Source organism: Ovis canadensis, chromosome 20 (genome assembly GCF_042477335.2).
Source record: "Ovis canadensis isolate MfBH-ARS-UI-01 breed Bighorn chromosome 20, ARS-UI_OviCan_v2, whole genome shotgun sequence".
NCBI lineage: Eukaryota > Metazoa > Chordata > Mammalia > Artiodactyla > Bovidae > Ovis > Ovis canadensis.
The window spans coordinates 60560088-60584989 of NC_091264.1; the positions used below are offsets into that span (position 1 = coordinate 60560088).

General features: G+C 40.1%; 1 protein-coding gene across 3 annotated transcripts in view; it reads left to right on the top strand.

Moving 5' to 3' along the window:
• The window catches only part of LOC138426071 (uncharacterized), a 203075-nt gene that overhangs the window by 58180 nt on the left and 119993 nt on the right, over positions 1 to 24902 (top strand). For all 3 annotated transcript variants that reach the window (XM_069564735.1, XM_069564736.1, XM_069564734.1), the window contains 2 exons: positions 627 to 793; positions 24173 to 24249. In XM_069564735.1, coding sequence (XP_069420836.1) covers positions 627 to 793; positions 24173 to 24249 — 244 coding nt within the window. The remainder of the gene's footprint in view (positions 1 to 626; positions 794 to 24172; positions 24250 to 24902) is intronic.

Below are 24902 nucleotides of genomic sequence, written 5' to 3' on the forward strand. Positions count from 1 at the left end.
TTATAAATTCTACTACATGATTTGACAAACCATAATGGCCTATTCTGATTCTTGTGTAATAGATGTCAAAATCTATTGAATATGAGATCCCTTTTATTGCAGAAGTTATATTATAAATGCCCTGCAAAGTGTATTTTAAAATCATTGTTCCAATTATCATTGATTTGCAAGGTTTTTTTTAGACAAAGGCAGCATATTCAATAGAATTTTGAGTCTATGACCTATAAAATAACTAAATAGCCTTGATGATTAATAATTTTTTTGTAATCACACTTACATATCTATAAATTAGCTGATCTGAAAGTTATCATAAATATGCTCTTTTAGCACCCACGTGTGTGTTAGTCACTCAGTCCTGTCCGACTCTTTGCAATCCCGTGGACTGCAGCCCACCAGGCTCCTCTGTCCATGGGGATTCTCCAGGCAAGAATGCTGGAGTGGGTTGCCATGCTCTTCTCCAGGGGATCTTCCTGGCCCAGGGTTCAAACCAAAGTCTCCTGCATCTCCTGCACTGCAGGCAGATTATTTTACTGCTGAGCCACTGGGGGAAGCCATTATAGGGACACTTGTGAAGATAAAGTGACAAAGAGCAAGTGGAGCTCATGGGATCTTCTTGTGGTAAACAGATGAGAGCACCGTGGAGGGGACTTTGAGTTCTGAAGACCCGGCGAGTTCCAGAAAGAGTCTTGAACACTGCAAAAAGGATAGTGAAGCCATCTCTGCCAACAGTGAGGAGATTGAAAGAAACACTCAGGAAAACGTAATTCTGCCAGGAAGTTCTTCACTGGAACAGGTCAGCACTGAAATCTAAATCAAGAAATGTAGAATAACTCACTTTTTGAAGTGACGAGTTGAAATATCAGTCCTGCACGTCGTCTCCTGGTGTTAGTTACCAATGCACCACTTCCTGACTTGCTCCACGACTTTCTGAGTCTTTCCCTCTGTCTTTCATAATACATTTTATCACACAGACTTACACTATCCTATCAATATCAATCCAAGCCCTTGCACAATTTAGTTTCACTTCACTTTTTAAAATTTCATGTTAGAGAGATCATTTCTAGCATGTGATGAAGTATCTGTAAGAAAACCTGAAACCAGCATAAACTTACTTGGATAAAATGAAGAACTACTTGGGTTTATTTGCATAAGCACCATATAAATATGTGAATAATTTCTTATTTATGAAGTCACCGTTAAGGGACTTAACTCGTGCAGTGTTGTGACAAGTGCCACACAGTCTTTACCCTGTGGATCGTGTTGATTTCAGAAATATCCTTTCTGTTTCCCACACCTGCAGTTTCTATTTTTGTGTAGTGTAGTATCATATGTTCAAGTTCATGAAGGAGAGGAAAAGTCTTTCTTCTGTGTAGTCACTTTATCCATCTCCAATAAATATGAAAGAATCCCCAAAGTCTAGGGATGTGTGTGTGTAGTTTTTGTGAAAGGCAAGTAGATTCAGGCTAAAATGGAACAAAAGTACATCATAAAGTAGAAAAAAAAAAAAAACCTCTTCTCAATGATGTCTTTCAAAATAACAGGTTACAAGTGGAAATATTTTCCGCTTTACAAAAGAGGAGAAATAGTTTAGTTTGGGGAGGTATTCTCTAATTTGGAGTGTGGAAATTCCATAACAGAGTTTATTTTCTTCATTTGTGCCTCTTAGATATGAGTATCCTGGGCACATTAAGGTTGCAACTATTCTGAGTTTTCTCGGTAAATGATCCTAATTAGCAAGTATGTGCCTGCGGGCTCAGTCGCTCGGGTCTTTGCAACCCTACGGACTGTAGCCCACCAGGATCCTCTGTCCATGGGATTCTCCAGGCAAGAATACTGGAGTGGGTTTCCATGCCCTCCTCCAGGGGATCTTCCTGACCCAGGGGTCAAACTCACATCTCTTAGGTCTCCTGCATTTTCAGGGAGGTTCTTTACCACCAGCGCTACCTGGGAAGCAATTAGCAAGTACAGTCTTTCCTATCACAGCAGGCACTATGCCTACAGTGGATTGAATTGTGTTCTCCTGAACTGCCTAATCCCTGGTAGCTGTGATGGTGACCTTGTTTGGAAGTAGGGTCTCTGCAGTATAATTAATAAACTGAGGATCTCCAGATGAAATCATCCTGAATTTATATGTTCTTGTTCAGTCGCTAAGAACTGTCCGACTCTGTGACACCATGGACTGCAGCCTGCCAGGCTCCTCTATTCTCTGTTACTTCCCAAAGTTTGCTCAAACTCATGTGCGTTGAGTTGATGATGCTCTCTAAGCATCTAATCCTCTGCCAGCCCCTTTTCCTTTTGCCTTCAACCTTTCCCAGCAGCAGGGTCTTTTCCAGGGAGTCAGCTCTTCTCGTCAGGTGGCCAAAGTATTGGAGCTTCAGCATCAATCCTTCCAATGAATATTCAGGATTGATTTCCTTTAGGATGGACTGATCGGATCTCCTTGCAGTCCAAGGGACTTTTAAGAGTCTTCTCCAGTACCACAACTTGAAAACATAAATTTAGATGATTTAAATGATCAACTTAGATGATCAATTTAGATGAATTTAAACAATTGAGCCCTAAATCCAATGACTAGTGTTCTGAGAAGAGAAAGAAGAGAGGCATTTGAGGACCTGAACCAGAGACCCACGCAGGAGGGAAGCAACGTGAAGACAGAGGCAGAGTGGAGTGATGCATTTACAGGAAAGAAGCACCAAGGACTGTGGCAGTCACGCAGGAGAGAGGCCCAGCGTGGATTGTCCCCCGCTGCTGCTGCTGCTGCTAAGTCGCTTCAGTTGTGTCCGACTCTGTGTGACCCCACAGATGCCAGCCTACCAGGCTCCCCCGTCCCTGGGATTCTCCAGGCAAGAACACTGGAGTGAGGTGCCATTGCCTTCTTCGGGATTGTCCCCTAGAGCTTCACAAAGGAGCCAGCCTCGACAACGCCTTGATCAGACCTCTCGCATCACAGCTGTGAAGCTGACATTTCTGCTGTTTGAAGCCACAGAACTTGAGATCGTTTGCTACGGCAGCAACAGGTGAGAAATATGGCTGCGAGAGTGGGGGACCCCATGAGCCAGGTCATGTGTCTTCGTGGATTTTTTCTTTTATTGGACTATAATTGCTTTACAATGTTGTATTAGTTTCTATTGTACAAGGAAGTGAATCAACCCTAAGTATACATAAGTCCCCTCCCTCTTGCACTTACCTCTCAACGCTCCCCCCTCATCACACCCTCTAGGTCATCACAGAGCTCTGTGAACTCCGTGTGTTATACAGCAGCTTCCCACTGGCTATCTCTCATACACATGGTGGTGTATATGTGTCAATCCAATCTCCTGATTCATCCCAACCCACCCCCTTGCCCCCATGTGTCCATTCACTACATCTTCCTCTCTATTCCTGCCTTGCAAATAGCTTCTTCTGTACCATTTTTCTAGATTCCACATATACTCAGTAATATGCCAAATTTTTCTCTTTGACTTACTTCGCAAAGAAGATAGAGAGAAGGTCAAGAGGCACATGAAAAGATGCTCAGCATCACTAATTATTAGAGACACGCAAATCAAAACTACAGTGAATGTATCACCTCACATTGGTCAGAAGGGCCATCATCAAAAAATCTACAAGAGAGTGCGTGGAGGAGAGGTAACTGTCTTACACCATTGGTTGGAATAGTAAATTGCTATCACCTCTGTGGAGAACAGTATTTGCTGTGCTAAGTCACTTCAGTCGTGTCTGACTGTGCAACACTATGGACAGCAGCCTTCCAGGCTCCTCTGTCTGTGGGATTCTCCAGGCAAGAATACTGGAGTGGGTTGCGATTTCCTCCTCCAGGGATCTTCCCGACCCAGGGATTGAACCCGGGTCTCCTGCACCTCCTTCATTGCAAGTGGATTCTTTACCACTGAGCCACCAGGGAAGCCCTGGAGAACAGTATGGAGGTTCCTTAAAAAATTAAAAGCAGCACTACTATAAGGCCCAGCAATCCCCCTATGGGGCATCGATCTTGAGAAATTTGTGGCTGTTTTGACAATACTTTGCATCTTTGTCAAGACAGGACTCTCAGAAGTCACTGAAGTGAAAACAAATGCACGACTCTGTTTTTGCAATATAAGCCTTTTTTAAACCATCATTTTTCAGATATATTTTCTGATACACTCACAGTTCAACATTTCCATTTTTCTCTGTTTGTGTGGTATGTATTTCAACTTACCATCATGCTTTAAAGAAGAAGCACATGGATTCCTTTAGGATATGGAGCTGGTCATTTTTATATCCTCATCCTGTGAAAGATAAGCCAAGGAGCAGAAAGTTCACCCGCTGGGCTGTATGGAGGCTCCAGCCCAGGGTCTAGGAGCTCAATGAGAGCAGAACTCAAGGCTGCATGTTTACGGCAAGTCAGTGTCAGGAAACAGTGAAAAACATCCATGAGAATTTACGTGCTTCACAGATGTCACCATATTCCCTTCTAACAACAAAATTTATGATCTTCTCCCTATTTCTTTTCTGAATCTGTGTGTCTTAAACTGTGTGAAACGTGACCTAGACTGACAATAAATGAGCAAATGAAAAGGCATGCACCGATGGAAGAGCACGTGGACAGATGCTACGGTGGAGGGAGGCTGAGCGCTGGCGTCAGAATTCTGTGCAAGAGGAGGATGCTGTGGCACTTGAAAGGTGCAGGATCAGAGACGAGTGAGGTGACTTCTCTGAGCTCGGTTTCCTCATCTGTACATCAGGGACAGTGTGATCTGCTTTAGTACACTGTTAGCGAGATGAGATGAACGTCTAGCAAGAGTCCAGCACAAAGTAGGTGCTCATTAAATCGCAGGGGGACGAGCGAGAGAACACATTCTATGGCCCCTTCTCAGCTCACCGTGTTCTTACCCTCACGGTGTCAGAAGTTTCCTGAACACCCCAGGCAGCCTTGTCTGTGGGAAAAAGCTTCAGATCCTGTATTAGAGCTCATGGCGTACCCTTGGCTTTGATATTTACAGGACCTTCAACCTCCGTGTGAAATAGGGCTGAATAATTTGAACAATGCGTGTAGCTGTGGTTAAGGAGAGGTGTCCATGTGTCTGGCAGCTGTTCATTTTATATATTTGTCCAGACTGTGACCTACTCATACTTCTTATTGCTATTGGAGTGGTGAACTGATATGTAAAAGAAGGCCAAGTGTTTAGATGGAGGTGGGGGCGATCCTGACTGTGGTGTGTTGTTAGCTGGGAAAGGAGAATGGAAGTAAGGTCTCCAATGTCTTTTTTACAAGGACATTAATCCCATCTTGGGACCCCTGCCCTCTCCACCCCGTCTAAATCTAATCATCTCCCCAAAGTCGCTTTTTTGATTACAATCACACTGGGGAGGAAAGTTTAAACGTGAAGTTTGAGAGAACACAATTTAGTCGGAAGAGATCTCCCTTAAAAAATGCTAGATTTTCACGAAAACTTTTCTACATAGATTGTAGCTCATGAAAAATTCATTTACCTTGAGTACTGAAGAATGTACTTGTTTCAGAAATGTTTCGGCTGAAGTGCCTTTAATGGCTAAGTGCTTCGTTTCTTTTAGGATAGAGCTCTGGATGGGAAAGAAGCCTGGGGCTGAGAAAGAGCTCTGCTCAGAGACGGGTGGACTGCCAAGGCTCTGAGAAGGTGTATTCCTTCTTGTCTGTTGGAGACCCAAAGTACTTCAAAATATATTCCTGGAAGAAGATTTTGACATGCACTTTTAGGAGGAACAAATTAAAATAAAACTGCTTATTTTATGGCTAATATTTAGAGATTTCCTTCACTCATTTGCACCATAAAAATTCTGGGCCATTTATCAAATTTGAAAGGATAAAATCTCTTGAAACATGTGCTGAATAGGTACCTTTTTTAAAATTTTTCTGTTTAGACGGTTCACTAGGGGTGTTTAATCAGTCTCTTAGGATATAAAGTGATACCAGGGAAAACAGTTTGAAAAGGAACAGAAAATAAATTTATATTCACGTAATTGAAATTTTCTAGCAAAAACAATGATTTGACTCCAGGTTTCTCTAAGTGGAAATTTAGATTACCTCATTTCCAAAGAATAGAAAGGTGAAGTGTGTGTGTGTGTGTGTGTGTGTGTGTGTGTGTGTGTCTGTGTGAGAGAGAGAGAGAGAGAGAGAGAGAGAGAGAGAGACTGACATATCAGTGTCAATTTACATATCAGTGAAACTGCTAAAGATTCATTAAAATGAAAGGAAAAAAAAAGTTATATGAGAAAAAGATCTTAGTAGGAACATTTTGATGCTGTGTCCCATCTACCAAGTTCATAGAAATGTGAGTTCTAGGTAGAATTTGCAGAAATCCAAGGAAAATACCAGGATACACAAGCCTTTAGAGCCAGTATGTTGGGTATATTTACAAAAGCCTCTCAGATAGGAAGTTAGACTGCAGGAGGTCTCATTTTCAATATGTCTGCATAACACCAATAAATAGTAACAAAAGTTATATCTCAATATGGCGAGAAATAGCCTTCTTTAACTTTCACTTGCCATGTATTTCTTTTCTCTAATACATTTGCTGACCACGATGCTCATTAGTGGCAAATATAAAGGAGAGACGGTAGATAATAATTCTTTGTAGTTATATGGTGCCTTTGATCAGAGCACCTCAAAGTTTTCATGACTCATTAATCTGTGAAATACATCAGTGAAGTATGAAGCTGTCAAGGATTACTACCCTCCATTTGTAAGCAGAGAAACTGAGACATTTGCAAGAAACTATCAAGGTCATTCAATGATTTGATGACAAAGTCAGGGACATGATCTATGAACCAGATCTAATTAGAGCAAAGATAAACAGGGCTCAGCGGAAGCCAGTTGCTTCTGTGAAATCGCTGAGAAGCTTTATATATTGCGTGGAAACAACACTGCTTTATTTTTTATTTTTTTTATTTTTATTTTTATTTGTTTGTTTTCTTTTTTCTAATTATTATTATTTTTTTTAATTTTAAAATCTTTAATTCTTACATGCGTTCCCAAACATGAACCCCCCTCCCACCTCCCTCCCCATAACATCTCTCTGGGTCATCCCCATGCACCAGCCCCAAGCATGCTGTATCCTGCATCAGACATAGACTGGCGATTCAATTCTTACATGATAGTATACATGTTAGAATGCGATTCTCCCAAATCATCCCACCCTCTCCCTCTCCCTCTGAGTCCAAAAGTCCGTTATACGCATCTGTGTCTTTTTTCCTGTCTTGCATACAGGGTTGTCATTGCCATCTTCCTAAATTCCATATATATGTGTTAGTATACTGTATTGGTGTTTTTCTTTCTGGTTTACTTCACTCTATATAATCGGCTCCAGTTTCATCCATCTCATCAGAACTGATTCAAATGAATTCTTTTTTAAGGCTGAGTAATACTCCATTGTGTATATGTACCACAGCTTTCTTATCCATTCATCTGCTGATGGACATCTAGGTTGTTTTCATGTCCTGGCTATTATAAACAGTGCTGCGATGAACACTGGGGTACATGTGTCTCTTTCAATTCTGGTTTCCTCCGTGTGCATGCCCAGCAGGGGGATTGCTGGGTCATAAGGTAGTTCTATTTGCAATTTTTGAAGGAATCTCCACACTGTTCTCCATAGTGGCTGTACTAGTTTTCATTCCCACCAACAGTGTAGGAGGGTTCCCTTTTCTCCACACCCTCTCCAGCATTTATTGCTTGCAGATTTTTGGATCGCAGACATTCTGACTGGTGTGAAGTGGTACCTCATTGTGGTTTTGATTTGCATTTCTCTAATAATGAGTGATGTTGAGCATCTTTTCATGTGTTTGTTAGCCATTCGTATGTCTTCTTTGGAGAAATGTCTATTTAGTTCTTTGGCCTATTTTTTGATTGGGTCGTTTATTTTTCTGGAATTGAGCTGCATAAGTTGCTTGTATATTTTTGAGATTAGTTGTTTGTCAGTTGCTTCATTTGCTATTATTTTCTCCCATTCAGAAGGCTGTCTTTTCACCTTGCTTATATTTTCCTTTGTTGTGCAGAAGCTTTTAATTTTAATTAGATCCCATTTGTTTATTTTTGCTTTTATTTCCAGTATTCTGGGAAGTGGATCATACAGGATCCTGCTGTGATTTATGTCTGAGAGTGTTTTGCCTAAGTTCTCCTCTAGGAGTTTTATAGTTTCTGATCTTACATTTAGATCTTTAATCCATTTTGAGTTTATTTTTGTGTGCGGTGTTAGAAAGTGATCTAGTTTCATTCTTTTACAAGTGGTTGACCAGTTTTCCCAGCACCACTTGTTAAAGAGATTGTCTTTTCTCCATTGTATATTCTTGCCTCCTTTGTCAAAGATAAGGTGTCCATATGTGTGTGGATTTATCTCTGGGCTTTCTATTTTGTTCCATTGATCTATATGTCTGTCTTTGTGCCAGTACCATACTGTCTTGATGACTGTGGCTTTGTAGTAGAGCCTGAAGTCAGGCAAGTTGATTCCTCCAGTTCCATTCTTCTTTCTCAAGATTGCTTTGGCTATTCGAGGTTTTTTGCATTTCCATACAAATTGTGAAATTATTTGTTCTAGTTCTATGAAAAATGTGGCTGGTAGCTTGATAGGGATTGCATTGAATTTGTAAATTGCTTTGGGTAGTATACTCATTTTCACTATATTGATTCTTCTGATCCATGAACATGGTATATTTCTCCATCTATTAGTGTCCTCTTTGATTTCTTTCATCAGTGTTTTATAGTTTTCTATATATAGGTCTTTAGTTTCTTTAGGTAGATATATTCCTAAGTATTTTATTCTTTTCGTTGCAATGGTGAATGGAATTGTTTCCTTAATTTCTTTTTCTACTTTCTCATTATTCGTGTATAGGAATGCAAGGGGTTTCTGTGTGTTGATTTTATATCCTGCAACTTTACTATATTCATTGATGAGCTCTAGTAATTTTCTGGTGGAGTCTTTAGGGTTTTCCATGTAGAGGATCATGTCATCTGCAAACAGTGAGAGTTTTACTTCTGCTTTTCCAATTTGGATTCCTTTTATTTCTTTTTCTGCTCTGATTGCTGTGGCCAAAACTTCCAGAACTATGTTGAATAGTAGTGGTGAAAGTGGACACCCTTGTCTTGTTCCTGACTTTAGGGGAAATGCTTTCAATTTTTCACCATTTAGGATAATGTTTGCTGTGGGTTTGTCATATATAGCTTTTATTATGTTGAGGTATGTTCCTTCTATTCCTGCTTTCTGGAGAGTTTTTATCGTAAATGGATGTTGAATTTTGTCAAAGGCCTTCTCTGCATCTATTGAGATAATCATATGGTTTTTATTTTTCAATTTGTTAATGTGGTGAATTACATTGATTGATTTGCGGATATTGAAGAATCCTTGCATCCCTGGGATAAAGCCCACTTGGTCATGGTGTATGATCTTTTTAATGTGTTGTTGGATCCTGATTGCTAGAATTTTGTTGAGGATTTTTGCATCTATGTTCATCAGTGATATTGGCCTGTAGTTTTCTTTTTTTGTGACATCTTTGTCAGGTTTTGGTATTAGGGTGATGGTGGCCTCATAGAATGAGTTTGGAAGTTTACCTTCCTCTGCAATTTTCTGGAAGAGTTTGAGGAGGATAGGTGTTAGCTCTTCTCAAAATTTTTGGTAGAATTCAGCTGTGAAGCCGTCTGGACCTGGGCTTTTGTTTGCTGGAAGATTTCTGATTACAGTTTCAATTTCTGTGCTTGTGATGGGTCTGTTAAGATTTTCTATTTCTTCCTGGTTCAGTTTTGGAAAATTGTACTTTTCTAAGAATTTGTCCATTTCTTCCACATTGTCCATTTTATTGGCATACAACTGCTCATAGTAGTCTCTTATGATCCTTTGTATTTCTGTGTTGTCTGTTGTGATCTCTCCATTTTCATTTCTAGTTTTATTGATTTGATTTTTCTCTCTTTGCTTCTTGATGAGTCTGGCTAATGGTTTGTCAATTTTATTTATCCTTTCAAAGAACCAGCTTTTGGCTTTGTTGATTTTTGCTATGGTCTCTTTTGTTTCTTTTGCATTTATTTCTGCCCTAATTTTTAAGATTTCTTTCCTTCTGCTAACTCTGGGGTTCTCCAATTCTTCCTTTTCTAGTTGCTTTAGTTGTAGAGTTAGGTTATTTATTTGACTTTTTTCTTGTTTCTTGAGGTATGCCTGTATTGCTATGAACTTTCCTCTTAGCACTACTTTTATAGTGTCCCACAGGTTTTGGGTTGTTGTGTTTTCATTTTCATTAGTTTCTATGCATATTTTGATTTCTTCTGTGATTTGTTGGTTATTCAGAAGTGTGTTGTTCAACCTCCATATGTTGGAATTTTTAATAGTTTTTCTCCTGTAATTGAGATCTAATCTTAATGCATTATGGTCAGAAAAGATGCTTGGAATGATTTCGATTTTTTTGAATTTATCAAGTTTAGATTTATGGCCCAGGATGTGATCTATCCGGGAGAAGCTTCCATGAGCACTTGAAAAAGAGGTGAAATTCATTGTTTTGGGGTGAAATGTCCTATAGATATCAATTAGGTCTAACTGATCTAATGTATCATTTAAAGTTTGCGTTTCTTTGTTAATTTTCTGTTTAGTTCATCTGTCCATAGGTGTGAGTGGGGTATTAAAGTCTCCCACTATTATTGTGTTATTGTTGATTTCCCCTTTCATACTTGTTAGCATTTGTCTTACATATTGTGGTGCTCCTATATTACAACACTGCTTTAGAAGACACGCTTTTTATTTAGTTTTCATTTTGAGCGGTTTCTTCCATTTAGTGATGAAGACCTCTCCGCAGCTTCCTATTTAGATCATTTAATAGTGAGTCATTTTCTTGAGATTTCTTTGGCTTGCATTTCTTCTACATGAAGAAAGAATACGGGGACTTCCCTGGACATCCCGTGGTTGGGACTTCACTTTCCAATGCAGAGGTTGCAGCTGGGGAGCTAGACTCCCACCTGCCTTGCGGCCAAAGTACAGAAGCGGTGTTGTAACAAATTCAGTAACGACTTAAAGAAACAATGTATTTCTTATGAAACAGCTTAAGTTAATTCCTAATAGAAAAAATCAAAATAATTTTTACATATATCTATACATGTCCATTCCCTTCTCCAGTGGACCACATTCTGTCAGACCTCTCCACCATGACCCATCCATCTTGGGTGGCCCTACACGGCATGGCTTAGTTTCATTGAATTAGACAAGAATACTTCAGTATTCTTGCCTTGAGAACCCCATGAACAGTATGAAAAGGCAAAATGAAAGGATACTGAAAGAGGAACTTCCCAGGTTGGTAAGTACCCAATATGCTACTGGAGATCAGTGGAGAAATAACTCCAACCCATGAAGGGATGGAGTCAAAGCAAAAGCAATACCCAGTTGTGGATGTGACTGGTGATAGAAAAAGGTCCGATGCTGTAAAGAGCAATATTGCATAGGAACCTGGAATGTTAGGTCCATGAATCAAGGCAAATTGGAAGTGGTCAAACAGGAGATGACAAGGGTGAACGTCAACATTCTAGGACTCAGGGAACTAAAATGGACTGGAATGGGTGAATTTAACTCAGATGACCATTATATCTACTACTGTGGGCAGGAATCCCTTAGAAGAAATGGAGTAGCCATCATGGTCAACAAAAGAGTCTGAAATGCAGTACTTGGATGCAGTCTCAAAAACGATAGAATGATCTCTGTTCATTTCCAAGGCAAACCATTCAATGTCACAGTAATCCAAGCCCATGCCCCAATCAGTAATGCTGAAGAAGCTGAAGTTGAATGGTTTTATGAAGACCTACAAGACCTTTTAGAACTAACACCCAAAAAAGATGTCCTTTTCATTATAGGGGACTGGAATACAAAAGTGGGAAGTCAAGAAACACCTGGAGTAACAGGCAAATTTGGCCTTGGGGTATGGAATGAAGCAGGGCAAAGGCTAATAGAGTTTTGCCAAGAGAACGCACTGGTCATAGCAAACACCCTCTTCCAACAACACAAGAAAAGACTCTATAGATGGACATCACCAGATGGTCAACACCGAAATCAGATTGATTATATTCTTTGCAGCCAAAGATGGAGAAGCTCTATACAGTCCACAAAAACAAGACCGGGAGCTGACTGTGGCTCAGATCATGAACTCCTTGTTGCCAAATTCAGACTCAAATTGAAGAAAGTAGGGAAAACCACTAGATCATTCAGGAATGACCTAAATCAAATCCCTTATGATTATACAGGGGAAGTGAGAAGTAGATTTAAGGGACTAGATCTGATAGACAAAGTGCCTGATGAACTATGGATGGAGGTTCGTGACATTGTACAGGAGACAGTTATCAAGACCATCCCCATGGAAAAGAAATTCAAAAAAGCAAAATGGCTGTCTGGGGAGGCCTTACAAATAGCCGTGAAAAGAAGAGAAGCGAAAAGCAAAGGAGAAAAGGAAAGCTATAAGCATCTGAATGCAGAGTTCCAAAGAACAGCAAGGAGAGATAAGAAGGGCTTCCTGAGCAATCAATGCAAAGAAATAGAGGAAAGCAACAGAATGGGAAAGACCAGAGATCTCTTCATGAAAATTAGAGATACCAATGGAACACTTCATGCAAAGATGGGCTCAATAAAGGACAGAAATGGTCTGGACCTAACAGAAGCAGAAGATATTAAGAAGAGGTGGCAAGAATACACAGAAGAACTGTACAAAAAAGATCTTCATGACCAAGATACTCATGATGGTGTGATCACTCACCTAGAGCCAGACATCCTGGAATGTGAACTCAAGTGGGCCTTAGGAAGCATCACTATGAACAAAGCTAGTGGAGGTGATGGAACTCCAGTTGAACTATTTCAAATCCTGAAAGATGATGCTGTGAAAGCGCTGCACTCAATAAGCCAGCAAATTTGGAAAACTCAGCAGTGGCCACAAGACTGGAAAAGGTCAGTGTTCATTCCAATCCCAAAGAAAGGCAATGCCAAAGAATGCTCAAACTACCGCACAATTGCACTCATCTCACATGCTAGTAATGCTCAAAATTCTTCAAGCCAGGCTTCAGCAATACGTGAACGGTGAACTTCCTGATGTTCAAGCTGGGTTTAGAGAAGGCAGAGGAACCAGAGATCAAATTACTAACATCTGCTGCATCATGGAAAAAGCAAGAGAGTTCCAGAAAAATATCTATTTCTGCTTTATTGACTATGCCAAAGCCTTTGACAGTGTGGATCACAATAAACTGTGGAAAATTCTGAAAAGGATGGGCATACCAGACCACCTGACCTGCCTCTTGAGAAACCTATATGCAGGCCAGGAAGCAATAGTTAGAACTGGACATGGCACAACAGACTGGTTCCAAATAGGAAAAGGAGTACGTCAAGGCTGTATCTTGTCACCCTGCTTATTTGACTTCTATGCAGAGTACATCATAAGAAACGCTGGACTGGAAGAAACACAAGCTGGAATCAAGATTGCCAGGAGAAATATCAATAACCTCAGATATGCAGATGACACCACCCTTATGGCAGAAAGTGAAGAGGAACTAAAAAGCCTCTTGGTGAAAGTGAAAGTGGAGAGTGAAAAAGTTGGCCTAAAGCTCAACATTCAGAAAATGAAGATCATGGCATCTGGTGCCATCACTTCATGGGAAATAGATGGGGAACCAGTGGAAACAGTGTCAGACTTTATTTTGGGGGGCTCCAAAATCACTGCAGATGGTGACTGCAGCCATGAAATTAAAACACACTTACTCCTTGGAAGAAAAGTTATGACCAACCTAGATAGCATATTCAAAAGCAGAGACATTACTTTGCCAACAAAGGTCTGTCTAGTCAAGGCTATGGTTTTTCCTGTGGTCATGTATGGATGTGAGAGTTGGACTGTGAAGAAAGCTGAGTGCTGAAGAATTGATGCTTTTGAACTGTTGTGTTGGAGAAGACTCTTGAGAGTCCCTTGGACTGCAAGGAGATCCAACCAGTCCATTCTAAAGGAGATCAATCCTGGGTGTTCTTTGGAAGGGATGATGCTAAAGCTGAAACTCCAGTACTTTAGCCACCTCATTCGAAGAGTTGACTCGTTGAAAAAGACCCTGATGCTGGGAGGGATTGGGGGCAGGAGGAGAAGGGGACGACAGAGGATGAGATGGCTGGATGGCATCACTGACTTGATGGACATGAGTCTGAGTGAACTCCAGGAGTTTTTGATGGACAGGGAGGCCTGGCGTGGTCCGATTCATGGGGTCACAAAGAGTCAGATGCAACTGAACTGAACTGAACTGATACATGTCCATGGGCTTCCTACATAGCTCAGTTGGTAAAGAATCTGCCTGTGATGCAGGAGACCCAGTTCGATTCCTGGGTCACGAAGATCCACTGGAGAAGGGATAGGCTACCCCCTCCAGTATTCTTGGACTTCCCTTGTGGTTCAGCTGGTAAAGAATCCGTCTGCAATGTGGAAGACCTCGGCTGAATCCCCGGGTTAGAAAGATCCCCTGGAAAAGGGAAAGGCTACCCACTCCAGTATTCTGGCCTGGAGAATTCCATGGTCTAAGTCCTTGGGATCACAAAGAGTCGAACATGACTGAGTGACTTTCACTCTCTCTTTCATACATGTCCATGGGCTTCCCAGGTGGTGCTGCTGGTAATGAATCTTCCTGCCAGTGCAGGAGACATAAGAGATGGGGGTTCTGTCCCTGGGTCAGGAAGATCCCCTGGACAAGGAAGTGGCAAACTGCTCCAGTATTCTTGTCTGGAAAATTCCATGGACAGAAGAGCCTAGAGAGATATAGTCCATGGGGTGGGAAACAGTCAGACATGGCCAAGCACACATTGCTTGTTTATCCTTGTCTACATCTATAAATGTTTAGTCAATTAAATATCATCTGTCTGTCTTCAGTTGATTTTGAAGCAATAGTCTGAAGAAAGATATTGTACTCTACCTTGCAATTCCCATATAGATGAACATTAAAAGGATAAATCCTGCTATATATATATATATATTTTTTTTTTTTTTCTTGAAGCCAGCTTCTCAGTTCCAAGATGACAAATCACATTTTCTTGAAAACTAGCCTCGCTCATAAAAGTAACTCATTTTATAGTTTCTTGAAAGAAAAAATATTAATTTTTTACATGATTATTTTTTCATTGCCCTTTCACTGTTGGTTGTTCAGTCGCTAAGTCATGTCTGACTTTTTGTGACCTCCTGGACTGCAGCACGCCAGGTTTCCCTGTCTCCCACTATCTCCCAGAGTTTGCTCAAATTCATGTCCATTGAGTCAGTGATGCCATCCAACCATCTTATCCTTTGTCATCCCCTTCTCCTCTTGCCCTCAGTCTTTCCCATCTTCATTTTCTGAATGTTGAGCTTTAAGCCAACTTTTTCACTCTCCTCTTTCACTTTCACCAAGAGGCTTTTTAGTTCATCTTCACTTTCTGCCATAAGGGTGGTGTCATCTGCATATCTGAGGTTATTGATATTTCTCCTGGCAATCTTGATTCCAGCTTGTGTTTCTTCCAGTCCGGCGTTTCTCATGATGTAGTCTGCATAGAAGTTAAATAAGCAGGGTGACAAGATACAGCCTTGACGTACTCCTTTTCTTATTTGGAACCAGTCTTTTCATTTTTAGAGTCTTAAAATTTGCTCACTAATAAGTTCTCTCAAGAAACACCAAGACAAAATTTTCCCCAAGGATGTTTTGGGGTGTGCTCGCGCTCCACCGCTCAATAATATCTGACTGTCTGGGACTGTATATAGCCCACCAGGCTCCTCTGTTCATGGTTTCGGGATAAGCAAGGAAATATGAACATGGACATGGTGTTAAATGATATTAGTTTTTAAAATATATTGAAATTAACTGTATTGAGTACCAGGCATTGGGTCAGGAATTTTTGATATTTTTTTCTTTTTTTACATAACCGTGGGAGATAGGTGTGATGATTCTCATGTTTTAGGTGAGGAAACTGAAACAGCAAGCCTGTTATTCTTTTCTCATTTTTCTCCCAGAATTCTCAGGTGCCCCTGTACCCTTCCCTTGACTCCTCAAATTTTCTTTCCTTCCATTCTTTGCGGTAGATACTGTAGCATTTTGCTGAAGGAGGTCACCGGTGCATACTCTTTCCAAACCTTGTATTCGTGGAGTCTTACACTCCTCCATGACTTTCCTTTAGGGTTGTTACAACTCGAGTCTCACATTTGAGAGAACTGATGGAAATATATTTAAATAGCATGCCACTTAAATTATTTTTTAAAAAGCAATTTTCCACTGTAGATTTAGAAACCAACAGATCTATTTTAGCCAGCATAATTTCTGATTAACTAATTTAATCTGTGCAAAATTACATAAGCAAACCTGAAACAAGCTTCCATCAATTTTCTTGCCTTTGGATGTAACATAATATTTTCAAAAATGAACCAAATAGAGTAATTAGCCCCCAGGCAGAGCAAATGGCTCTAACAGCCATCTCCCACACATTTCTATGGTGGAAAGACTGAAAATGAATACAGAAATGTGGCAGCCCATGGGTTAAAGCCCTGCATGTACCCTCTTAAGTAACAGTTTGGAATATTAATACCTTGGGTTACCTTTTCAGAAGTTCAGGTAAGAGAAGAGAATTATATCTTCCCTTGAGGCTGCCAAAATCTCTCTTCTGATGGACTGCCTGATTTCAGCCTTTCAGGGGTGCTTCCCTGGTGGCTCAGTGATAAACAATCTGCCTGCAATGCAGGAGATCTGGGTTTGATCCCTGGATGGGGAAGATCCCCTGGAGAAGAGAATGGCAACCCACTCCAGTATTTTTGCCTGGAGAATCCCATAGACAGAGGAGCCTGGTGGGCTACAGTCCTTGGGGTTGCAAAGAGTTGGGCACGACTTACTGACTAAACAATAACAATATGATTTCAACAGAGCTTGAAAGTGAACAGACTTCCTTGCATGGTTAACAGAGGGTCACTTTCCGCAGTAATTGTCCCTCAGGGAGAGAAGCTTGCCAGTGTAAGAGATGACACAGTGATCAATATGAAAATACCAGCAGAGTATTGTTTGAATAGCATTATAGGTGATTCTGAAACGCTGCTTTGATGGTGGTGATGTGGTGGTGTCAGGGAATGTCACTCCCTCCACAATTAAGAAACATTGAATTAAAGAGTATGACTCCATATAAGAAGCATTGACTAATTTGATGAAAGTGATTTTGATTCAATGTGTATATTATATTGTAAAATATAGAGAAAAAGGCAAAGCAATTTTCCAGGGGAAGAGGTATCCCTGATGGTAAAACTAACTCATCCTTCCTTATTGCAGGTTATCACTCCACCCTCCTTTTTAAATTCCCTATTTTCTTTATACAAGGCTTCCCTGGTAGCTCAGATGGTAAAGAATCTGCCTGCAAGGCAGGAGACGCAGGTTTAATCCCTGAGTCGGGAAGATCCCCTGGAGAAGGAAATGGCTACCCACTTCAGTATTCCTGCCTGGAGAATCCCATGGACAGAGGAGCCTGGCGGGCTACCGTCCATGGGGTCACAAGAGTCAGACACGACTGAGTGATTAACACTTGTCTTCATCGCCGTCGTGCTGTGCTTCATTCCTCTTGTCCAGCTTTTCTCCATACACCATTCTGGACCAATCGTTTGCTCCTTTTCCTTATTTTCATAATATTTTCAAGAACTGATTTTTTAGTTTGTTTTGGTTTTGTCTATTGCTCATTCAATTTCTCTTTAACTGATTCCTTTCTTTATCTTTGTTATTTCCTGTTATTGTGTCACGCCATGATGTGCAAAGTATCCCAACTCCCATCCCAAATTCACTTCATCTAGAAAGGCTGATGATGCCACACACACACCAAGAGGATGGAGGTTCCTTAGAAAATGAAAGCTGCCATGTGATCCAGTAATCCCACTCCCGGGCATATAGCCATAGAAAACCATAATTTAAAAAGATACGTGTACCCCAATATTTATTGCAACAATATTTACAGTAGCCGAGACATGGAAGCAACTTAAATGCCCATCAATAGAGGAATAAAAAAGATGTAGTACATATGCACCATGGAAGATTACTCAGCCATAGAAAAGAGCGAAATAATGGCAATTGCGGCAACCTGGGTGAATTTTGAGATTTTCACCCTAAGTAAGCCAGCCAAAGAAAGACAAATATTATTTGATATTGCTTATATGTGGACTCGTAAAAACTGAACTTATATACAAAAGAGAAATAAACCCACAGAAAATAGAAAAAAAAAAAACAACTTATGGTTACCAAGGGGAAAGGCAGGAGATGGATAAATTAGGAGTCTGGTATTAAGACAAGCACACTACTATATATATACAACAGATAACCAATGAAAAGGTAATATATTGTAGCGGGAACTCTAGTTAAACTTTGTAATAACCTATAAGGGAAAAGCATCTGAAAAAAGTAGATGTATATTGTATATACAGCTGTATATTGCTGTACGCTTGAAACTAACACACCATTGTAAGTTAGCTACACTTCAATTAAAAATATTTAAAATTTAAAAAAAAACTGGAAAAAGAAGAGGATATGACAAGGCTTATTACTCATGTAATGATGCTTTTTGGGAAGAACAGCTCAGGCTTACAAGTGGCTTGAGAAAGCAGAGGGTGGAGACAGCTTGGCTTTTACTGTGGTTAGATGGTGGGGTCAGGTTGAAGTTTCCATGAGCAGCAGGTGCTTGTATGATTTCAACTTCCTATTGACACTGAGGTGGCAAGTGTCTGGAGTAGAAGAGGAGCTTGGGGTGGGGGCTAGGTCTTGTTTATAGTCAAACATCAAAAAAGGAATCAGACTCTTGAGTACACCTGCATTTGCTTACTTTGGGGGTAATTTGCTTTTTTTCTTAAATGTCTTAAGATAAAAGCATACATCATTGATTTTATATATCTTCACTACAATGTAGACTTTGCTGTATGTAAATGTTCTCTTTGTTTCTTGGCTGTATTCCACTGATTTAGAGATGTTATATTTTATCATTTCGTTCAACATATTTTTCAATTTCTCCTTTGACCTCTTATTTACTTTTCCTCAATTGAGAGGAAATCATTTAAGAGTGGAAACACATTTAAGGAAGCAGTGATGGGGGACGGATGAAGGTTGGAACATAATTTTTTCATGTCCCATTTCCAGTGTCAAAGAGATAATGAATAAAGGAAGTATTGGAGGAAAATAGCTGAGACCTGTTGTTGACTTGCTATACACTAGAGGTTGAACATGAACAGGAGGAAATCTCATAGTATAATACTAATGTTGTTCAAGCAGGAGGAGAAAGTTTTGCTGGTTTTTGAGCTTGCCAAAGGGTTTGGGCAGTCTAGGTCAGACCAACATCTGGAGGCAGCATAGGTAAAAGAAAGTTCAGGAAATTATAGAGCAGAGAGAAAAGTCCAGGATATGTCAGCAATAACATGGTAGCAGCTGACTCCAAGAGATAAGGTACTTTGTTTGCTCTTTAAATTTTGCTTTACTTTATGCAGTGAAGTGAAGTGAAAGTCGCTCAGTCGTGTCCGACTCTTTGCAACCCTATGGACTGTGTCCTTGAAATTCTCCAGGCCAGAATATTGGAGTGGGTAGCCATGCCCTCCTTCAGGGGATCTTCCTAACCCAGGGATCGAACCCATGTCTCCCACACTGCAGATGGACTCTTTACCAGATGCATTTATGAATCCAATAGTCAACAGACACATGAATTACTGGCCTTGTGATTTTAGCAATGAGATAATTTTTTTAAAGACAAACTTATACAGATGAATTGCGAATGTCAGTTCTTGGGTGGTCTGTTTCCTTGGATGATAGTGCGGCTCTGTTTTTATCCATCTTTAGTGTACCACCCGAGGCAGCGATAACTGAGCCATCCCGGGCTTGATTCCTGGAAGGAAATGGCTGGTCTCTGTGAGGCTGTCCCTGTATCTCTAGATTGAAGAAAGATGTGGATTAACCAGAAAAATAGGAACGCATGTAGGAATCAGTCAAAATATCTTTAGGTAAAACAGTTGAAGACATTTAGTCTATTGTTTTCAAAACTATAAGCCAGACAAGTGGGCTCTCTGCCGTGTGATAAAAACAGAAGAAAGAAATTCACCAAGTTACAAAAGAACGTGCTTGACTGGGAATCCTGCTACATCACGTTCCACTTGTGTGATCTTAAGCACAGCCTGTTTGAAGGTGTTCTGTAGCTCAGTGTTCTTATCTGGAAAACAATGGGCACGATCCTCGCCTTCTTCCTTCGTAATGTTGTGAAAGAGAAATGCGAAAAAGTTTCTGCAAGTGTTTTTTTTAATAAAGTGCTATATAGAAGTCAGTTATTATTAGTGTGCTGTTTTCATTTTTAAAGCTTAGCTTCTGGATTCACTTTTCTGTTAGGAGAGGTTCTTAGAAATGATACCTGGTGATATGACATAAAAGTGGGCAGTGTGACATGGGGGTGAGAGCGCAGGTCTGGGGGCGGATAGTCTGGAGTTCGAATCTCAGTGATTCCACGTCCTACTAAGTCATCTTGAGCAAGTTAACATCTCTATGACTTAGCTTTTTGTTTTCAGTCTGTAAAACAGGGATGAATAATCGTTCTCACAACTTCTGACAGTTCAGCTAACAAAGATGAATGAGCTGGGAGCGTTTGAATTATTGCTTAAAATTTTAATGCACTCCGTGTCCCAAGAGGATGATCAATAAAGTTGAATTAATTAATTATTTTTGGAGAGATACAACTGTAGACATTCCTTTTTCTGTGATTCTGCAGTCCTAGATCCGATGAGATTATTATGTAATGAACTGGAAGCCAAGGAGATTATTGAGTGCATTTTGCATGTTAATTTTGCTTTAATGCCTTTGGTTTAGATTTTCAAATACACACATATGCATGCGTGTGCTCAGTCATATCGACTCTGCAACCCCATGGACTAACCCTCTAGGCTCCTCTGTCCATGATTGGGGGACTGTAACCCACCAACCTCCTTCCTGAAAGAATTGTTAATGAAATTGTTAATGAAGGTAATACACAGTGATCATGAAACCTTAAGATGAATGACCTCAATGTGAAGGGAGAGACAGTTATAGAGTCAAAAAAAGAACAAGCATGCTTGAAAATCCCCATAAATATACTGCTGATAGAAAACAAATTATAAGTTTATAAATGTTAAAACAAGCTTCCCCAAACACTTGTTTTTCCTTTATGTTAAGTACCTTCATTTCAGGAAATGAAGTAAAAAAGTCTTTTTGATAGTAAAAAGACTGTCTAAAAGTGAAGTGAAAGTGAAGTCGCTCAGTCGTGTCCGACTCTTTGTGACCCCATGGACTGTAGCCTACCAGGCTTTTCTGTCCATGGGATTTTCCAGGCAAGAATACTGGAGTGGGTTACCATTTCCTTCTCCAGGGGATCTTCCTGACTCAGGGATCAAACCTGGGTCTCCTGCATTGGAGGCAGGCACTTTAACCTCTGAGCCACCAGCCTAGTAAATGGCTTTTCGCCATCTAAAATGTGTTTTTCCTCTTGTTGCCTCTTCTTAGCTCTGATATTCCTGAGGTATTTAGTGTGGGCTAAAATTTACATCATCAACTTTTGTGAATATGAAAGAAGAAAATGTACATAATGAATTGAATAATTCATATTTAAAGTCCTTTCCACCTTTAAAATATATGTGTATATATATATATATATTTCATGTAAAAATGTATCACAGGTTGATCAAGATTTTCTGAAAAGAACCTGAAGCATTGAATCTAATATATATATCAGAATATTATATATTAAATCTAATACATATATTAGATTTAATGCTTCAGGGTCTTTTCAGAAAAAATATATATTAGTTTAGGTTAAAAAAATTATTAGCTATGACTCCATCCCATTTTATTGTTCAATAAGACTTCACAGATATAACAAATTTGCTAAGATGATAAAGAGCCTTTGAAGTATTACTATGACCACAACAATTATTTTATATATGTTTAATTTTTTCTTTCACAAGTAGGAAATATTTATGAAGAAGGTTCAAACAGAGAGTATGCGTAAGAGACTCTGGTGTCTAATCCTTCCCTCTTGAAATTTATGTTTTAAAAACATGTTCTTAAGTGGACTAACAGGTTTTCCAACTATATTTTCCTCTCTTGGATCAGTTCTATAGAGAGAACTAATGAAGCAGGACTATTTTAGAGAAATAAAAAAACAAAACCCCTAAAATTATGTCTTTAAGGCAGTATACTTAAATTATGCTGAATATAGGGTAGTGATCAAGAAGTCATGTTGTTTCGGACTCCTTGCTCGAACATTCCACACTGACAACCTCACCTCAATTTTCAATATTTTAAAAGATCAAGTCAGAAATAAAATACATAAACTTCTCTTGATTCCAATGGCCCTGAGTAGTTCTAGCAGCGCTCGGTGAAACAGAGCACTATGGGTGCCAGTCTTACTAAAGGCCATTTTCTGCTGGCAGCTTCATTATAAGAAATGACTGGACACCTTAGTGGACACACCTTAGAAGAGGGGAATTCACAAATGACTCTGTTAGTTTTGTAAGGGGCATGCAGAGTCAGAAAAGTGTAACCTTCATTATGCCATTAAAAAGTAAGAACATAGTGAATATCGTCAATGTCTAATGAGGTGTAATCCACTAAGATTAATAGAAGACCAACAAAGCCTTAGGTGGAATTACATGAGCAGAGAAATCACCTGCTTTGATTGAAAAGAACAAAGAGAGGACAAAAGAAAAAGAGGTTTTTGAATTACAAAATTCTACTGGCAGGAAACAGGATTAGAAAATCCCTTAGAAGTAAGCACGTGCTACCTTTCATGAAAAAAGGAAGGGCTATCCAGAAGATGACACCAGAGTCCAGAGAACAGAGCTGAGAGCCACAGAGTTATTCTCAGATCTTGAGGCTTAATCAAGGACTTCCCAACACTTGTCTGGACTTCATAATCACTGTAGAAGCATGCTTCTAGCCTTCTGTTATTCAAGCGTGTGTGTGTGTGTGTGCTAAGTTGCTTCAGTTGTGTCTGCCTCTTTGCAAACCTATGGACTGTAGCCCATCTGGCTCCTCTGTCCATGGGATTCCCCAGGCGAAAATACTGGAGTGGGTTGCCCTGCTCTCTTCCAGGGGATCTTTCCTATCCAGGGATAGAAACTGTATCTCTTATGTCTCCTGCAGTGGCAGACATAAACCAGAAATTTTTTAACCACCACTGCCTGTTATTCATACCTTTGTAATAATTTCCTCTGACACTGAACAAGGATAATTGATCTGTATGACCAATAGCATACAGTAGAGGTGACGGAATGTCATTTCCAGGATTAGGTTATAAAAGGGCTGCGGCTTCCATCCTGAGTTCCCTCTCTCTCTCATTCATTTTCAGTCAATATGTTGATATTTGCCTGTATGATATCTTCTCAGAACATCTGGAGGAATGTTTTAATAGGATTACTATATATTACAGTTTTCAAGGGAGAGTTCTAGGTTATGCCTGTTGTCCTAGAATAATTAAAATCTCCCCTTGACTTCAAAATGTCCCAGATTAAATAATAAATTATATGATCACAATTATTATTAACATCGCTAGAATCCTAAATATCTAGCCACATATCCATTTCGGTCTTGTTAAATTGTACCATTAAAGGGTGTGTGTATGAGAGAGAGACAGAGAGGCAGAGACAGGGAGACAGAGAGAGAGAACAGAGAAATAGAAAGAGACAAAGCTGTGTTGGTATCCCCAAGGCGTTTCTCCTTCTTTTGGTTATATCATGTACTATTCTCTCAACCTTTTTGGCCAAAAAGTACCTAAGCAGAGTGAGAAAATTCAGATTCCGTAATAAGGTAGCTTTTTGTTTGTTGTTTAGTCATTAAGTCTTGTCTGACTGTTTTGTAACCCCATGGACTGTAGCCTGCCAGGCTCCTCTGTCCGCGGGATTTCCCAGGCAAGAGTACTGGAGTGGGTTTCCTTTTTTTTTTTTTCCTCCAGGAGATCTTCCCAACCCAGTGATCAAACTCACGTCTTCTGCCTTGACAAGTGGCTTCTTTACCACTGATCCACCTGAGAAGTGCGTACGGTGGCTACCATTGGTATAATTCCCATGTTCATATTGGAACCAAAAGCTTTAAGAGCCAGCATACCCTGGTCTTGGAAAAGTCAGCTTTTACATAGATGTTCAAGTACATTTTGAATATCTTTTTTTTTTTTTTTCATTTCTGTTTTCTTTCATGCAGGATTTGACATTTGACTGGGAAGGACTCGGTGAATACATTCCTATGTCATGTTTAAAGAGCGACAGAACATTTGAGAAGTACGTTCCCTTAGTGGTACATTTAATGTGTTTTATTTTCTTGTTTGTTCCTTTTGGTGTGGACTAATTATGGGCTACCCCCTAGCTTGATTCGCCCTAAGGTTCCGGTTTGGGAGACCCATGACCCCATTTCCTCCTGGGATGTATCTGTGCCTTTTCGTTCATATAGGACAGTTTGAGGAGGGGATTTCAGTCTTCCAGAGACTATCCAAATCCCTGATCCAGGCTAGGAGCTTCTAAGATTGGGACACGGCAGTTTCTGCCCCTCATCTCAGCTCAGGAGGTGCCGGAGTAGTAGATACAGGTTCAGAAGTTCTCAGGGGGGGTGGTCTCCTCTGGAAGCTTGGGCTTCCCCCTCTTTCACAATGTGACCTCCAACGGGATGTTGAGGGATAGAACTTTACTCAGCATCAGCTTTTCATCAGTGAAGCAAGAATAATAATACTTTGGTGGATTATTTTAAGGGTTAAATGAGATAATAAATATGATGCATTTCAAAGAGTGAGCATGAGAAGCACTAAATAAATACCAGTTAATACTGTGGTTCACAGCGGGGATCAATTTTGCCCCTAGGGGACACTTAGCAATAACTGGAGGTATTTTTGATTGTCATGACTGGACCTAGGGGGAAGCTGTTAACAGCATCTAGTGGG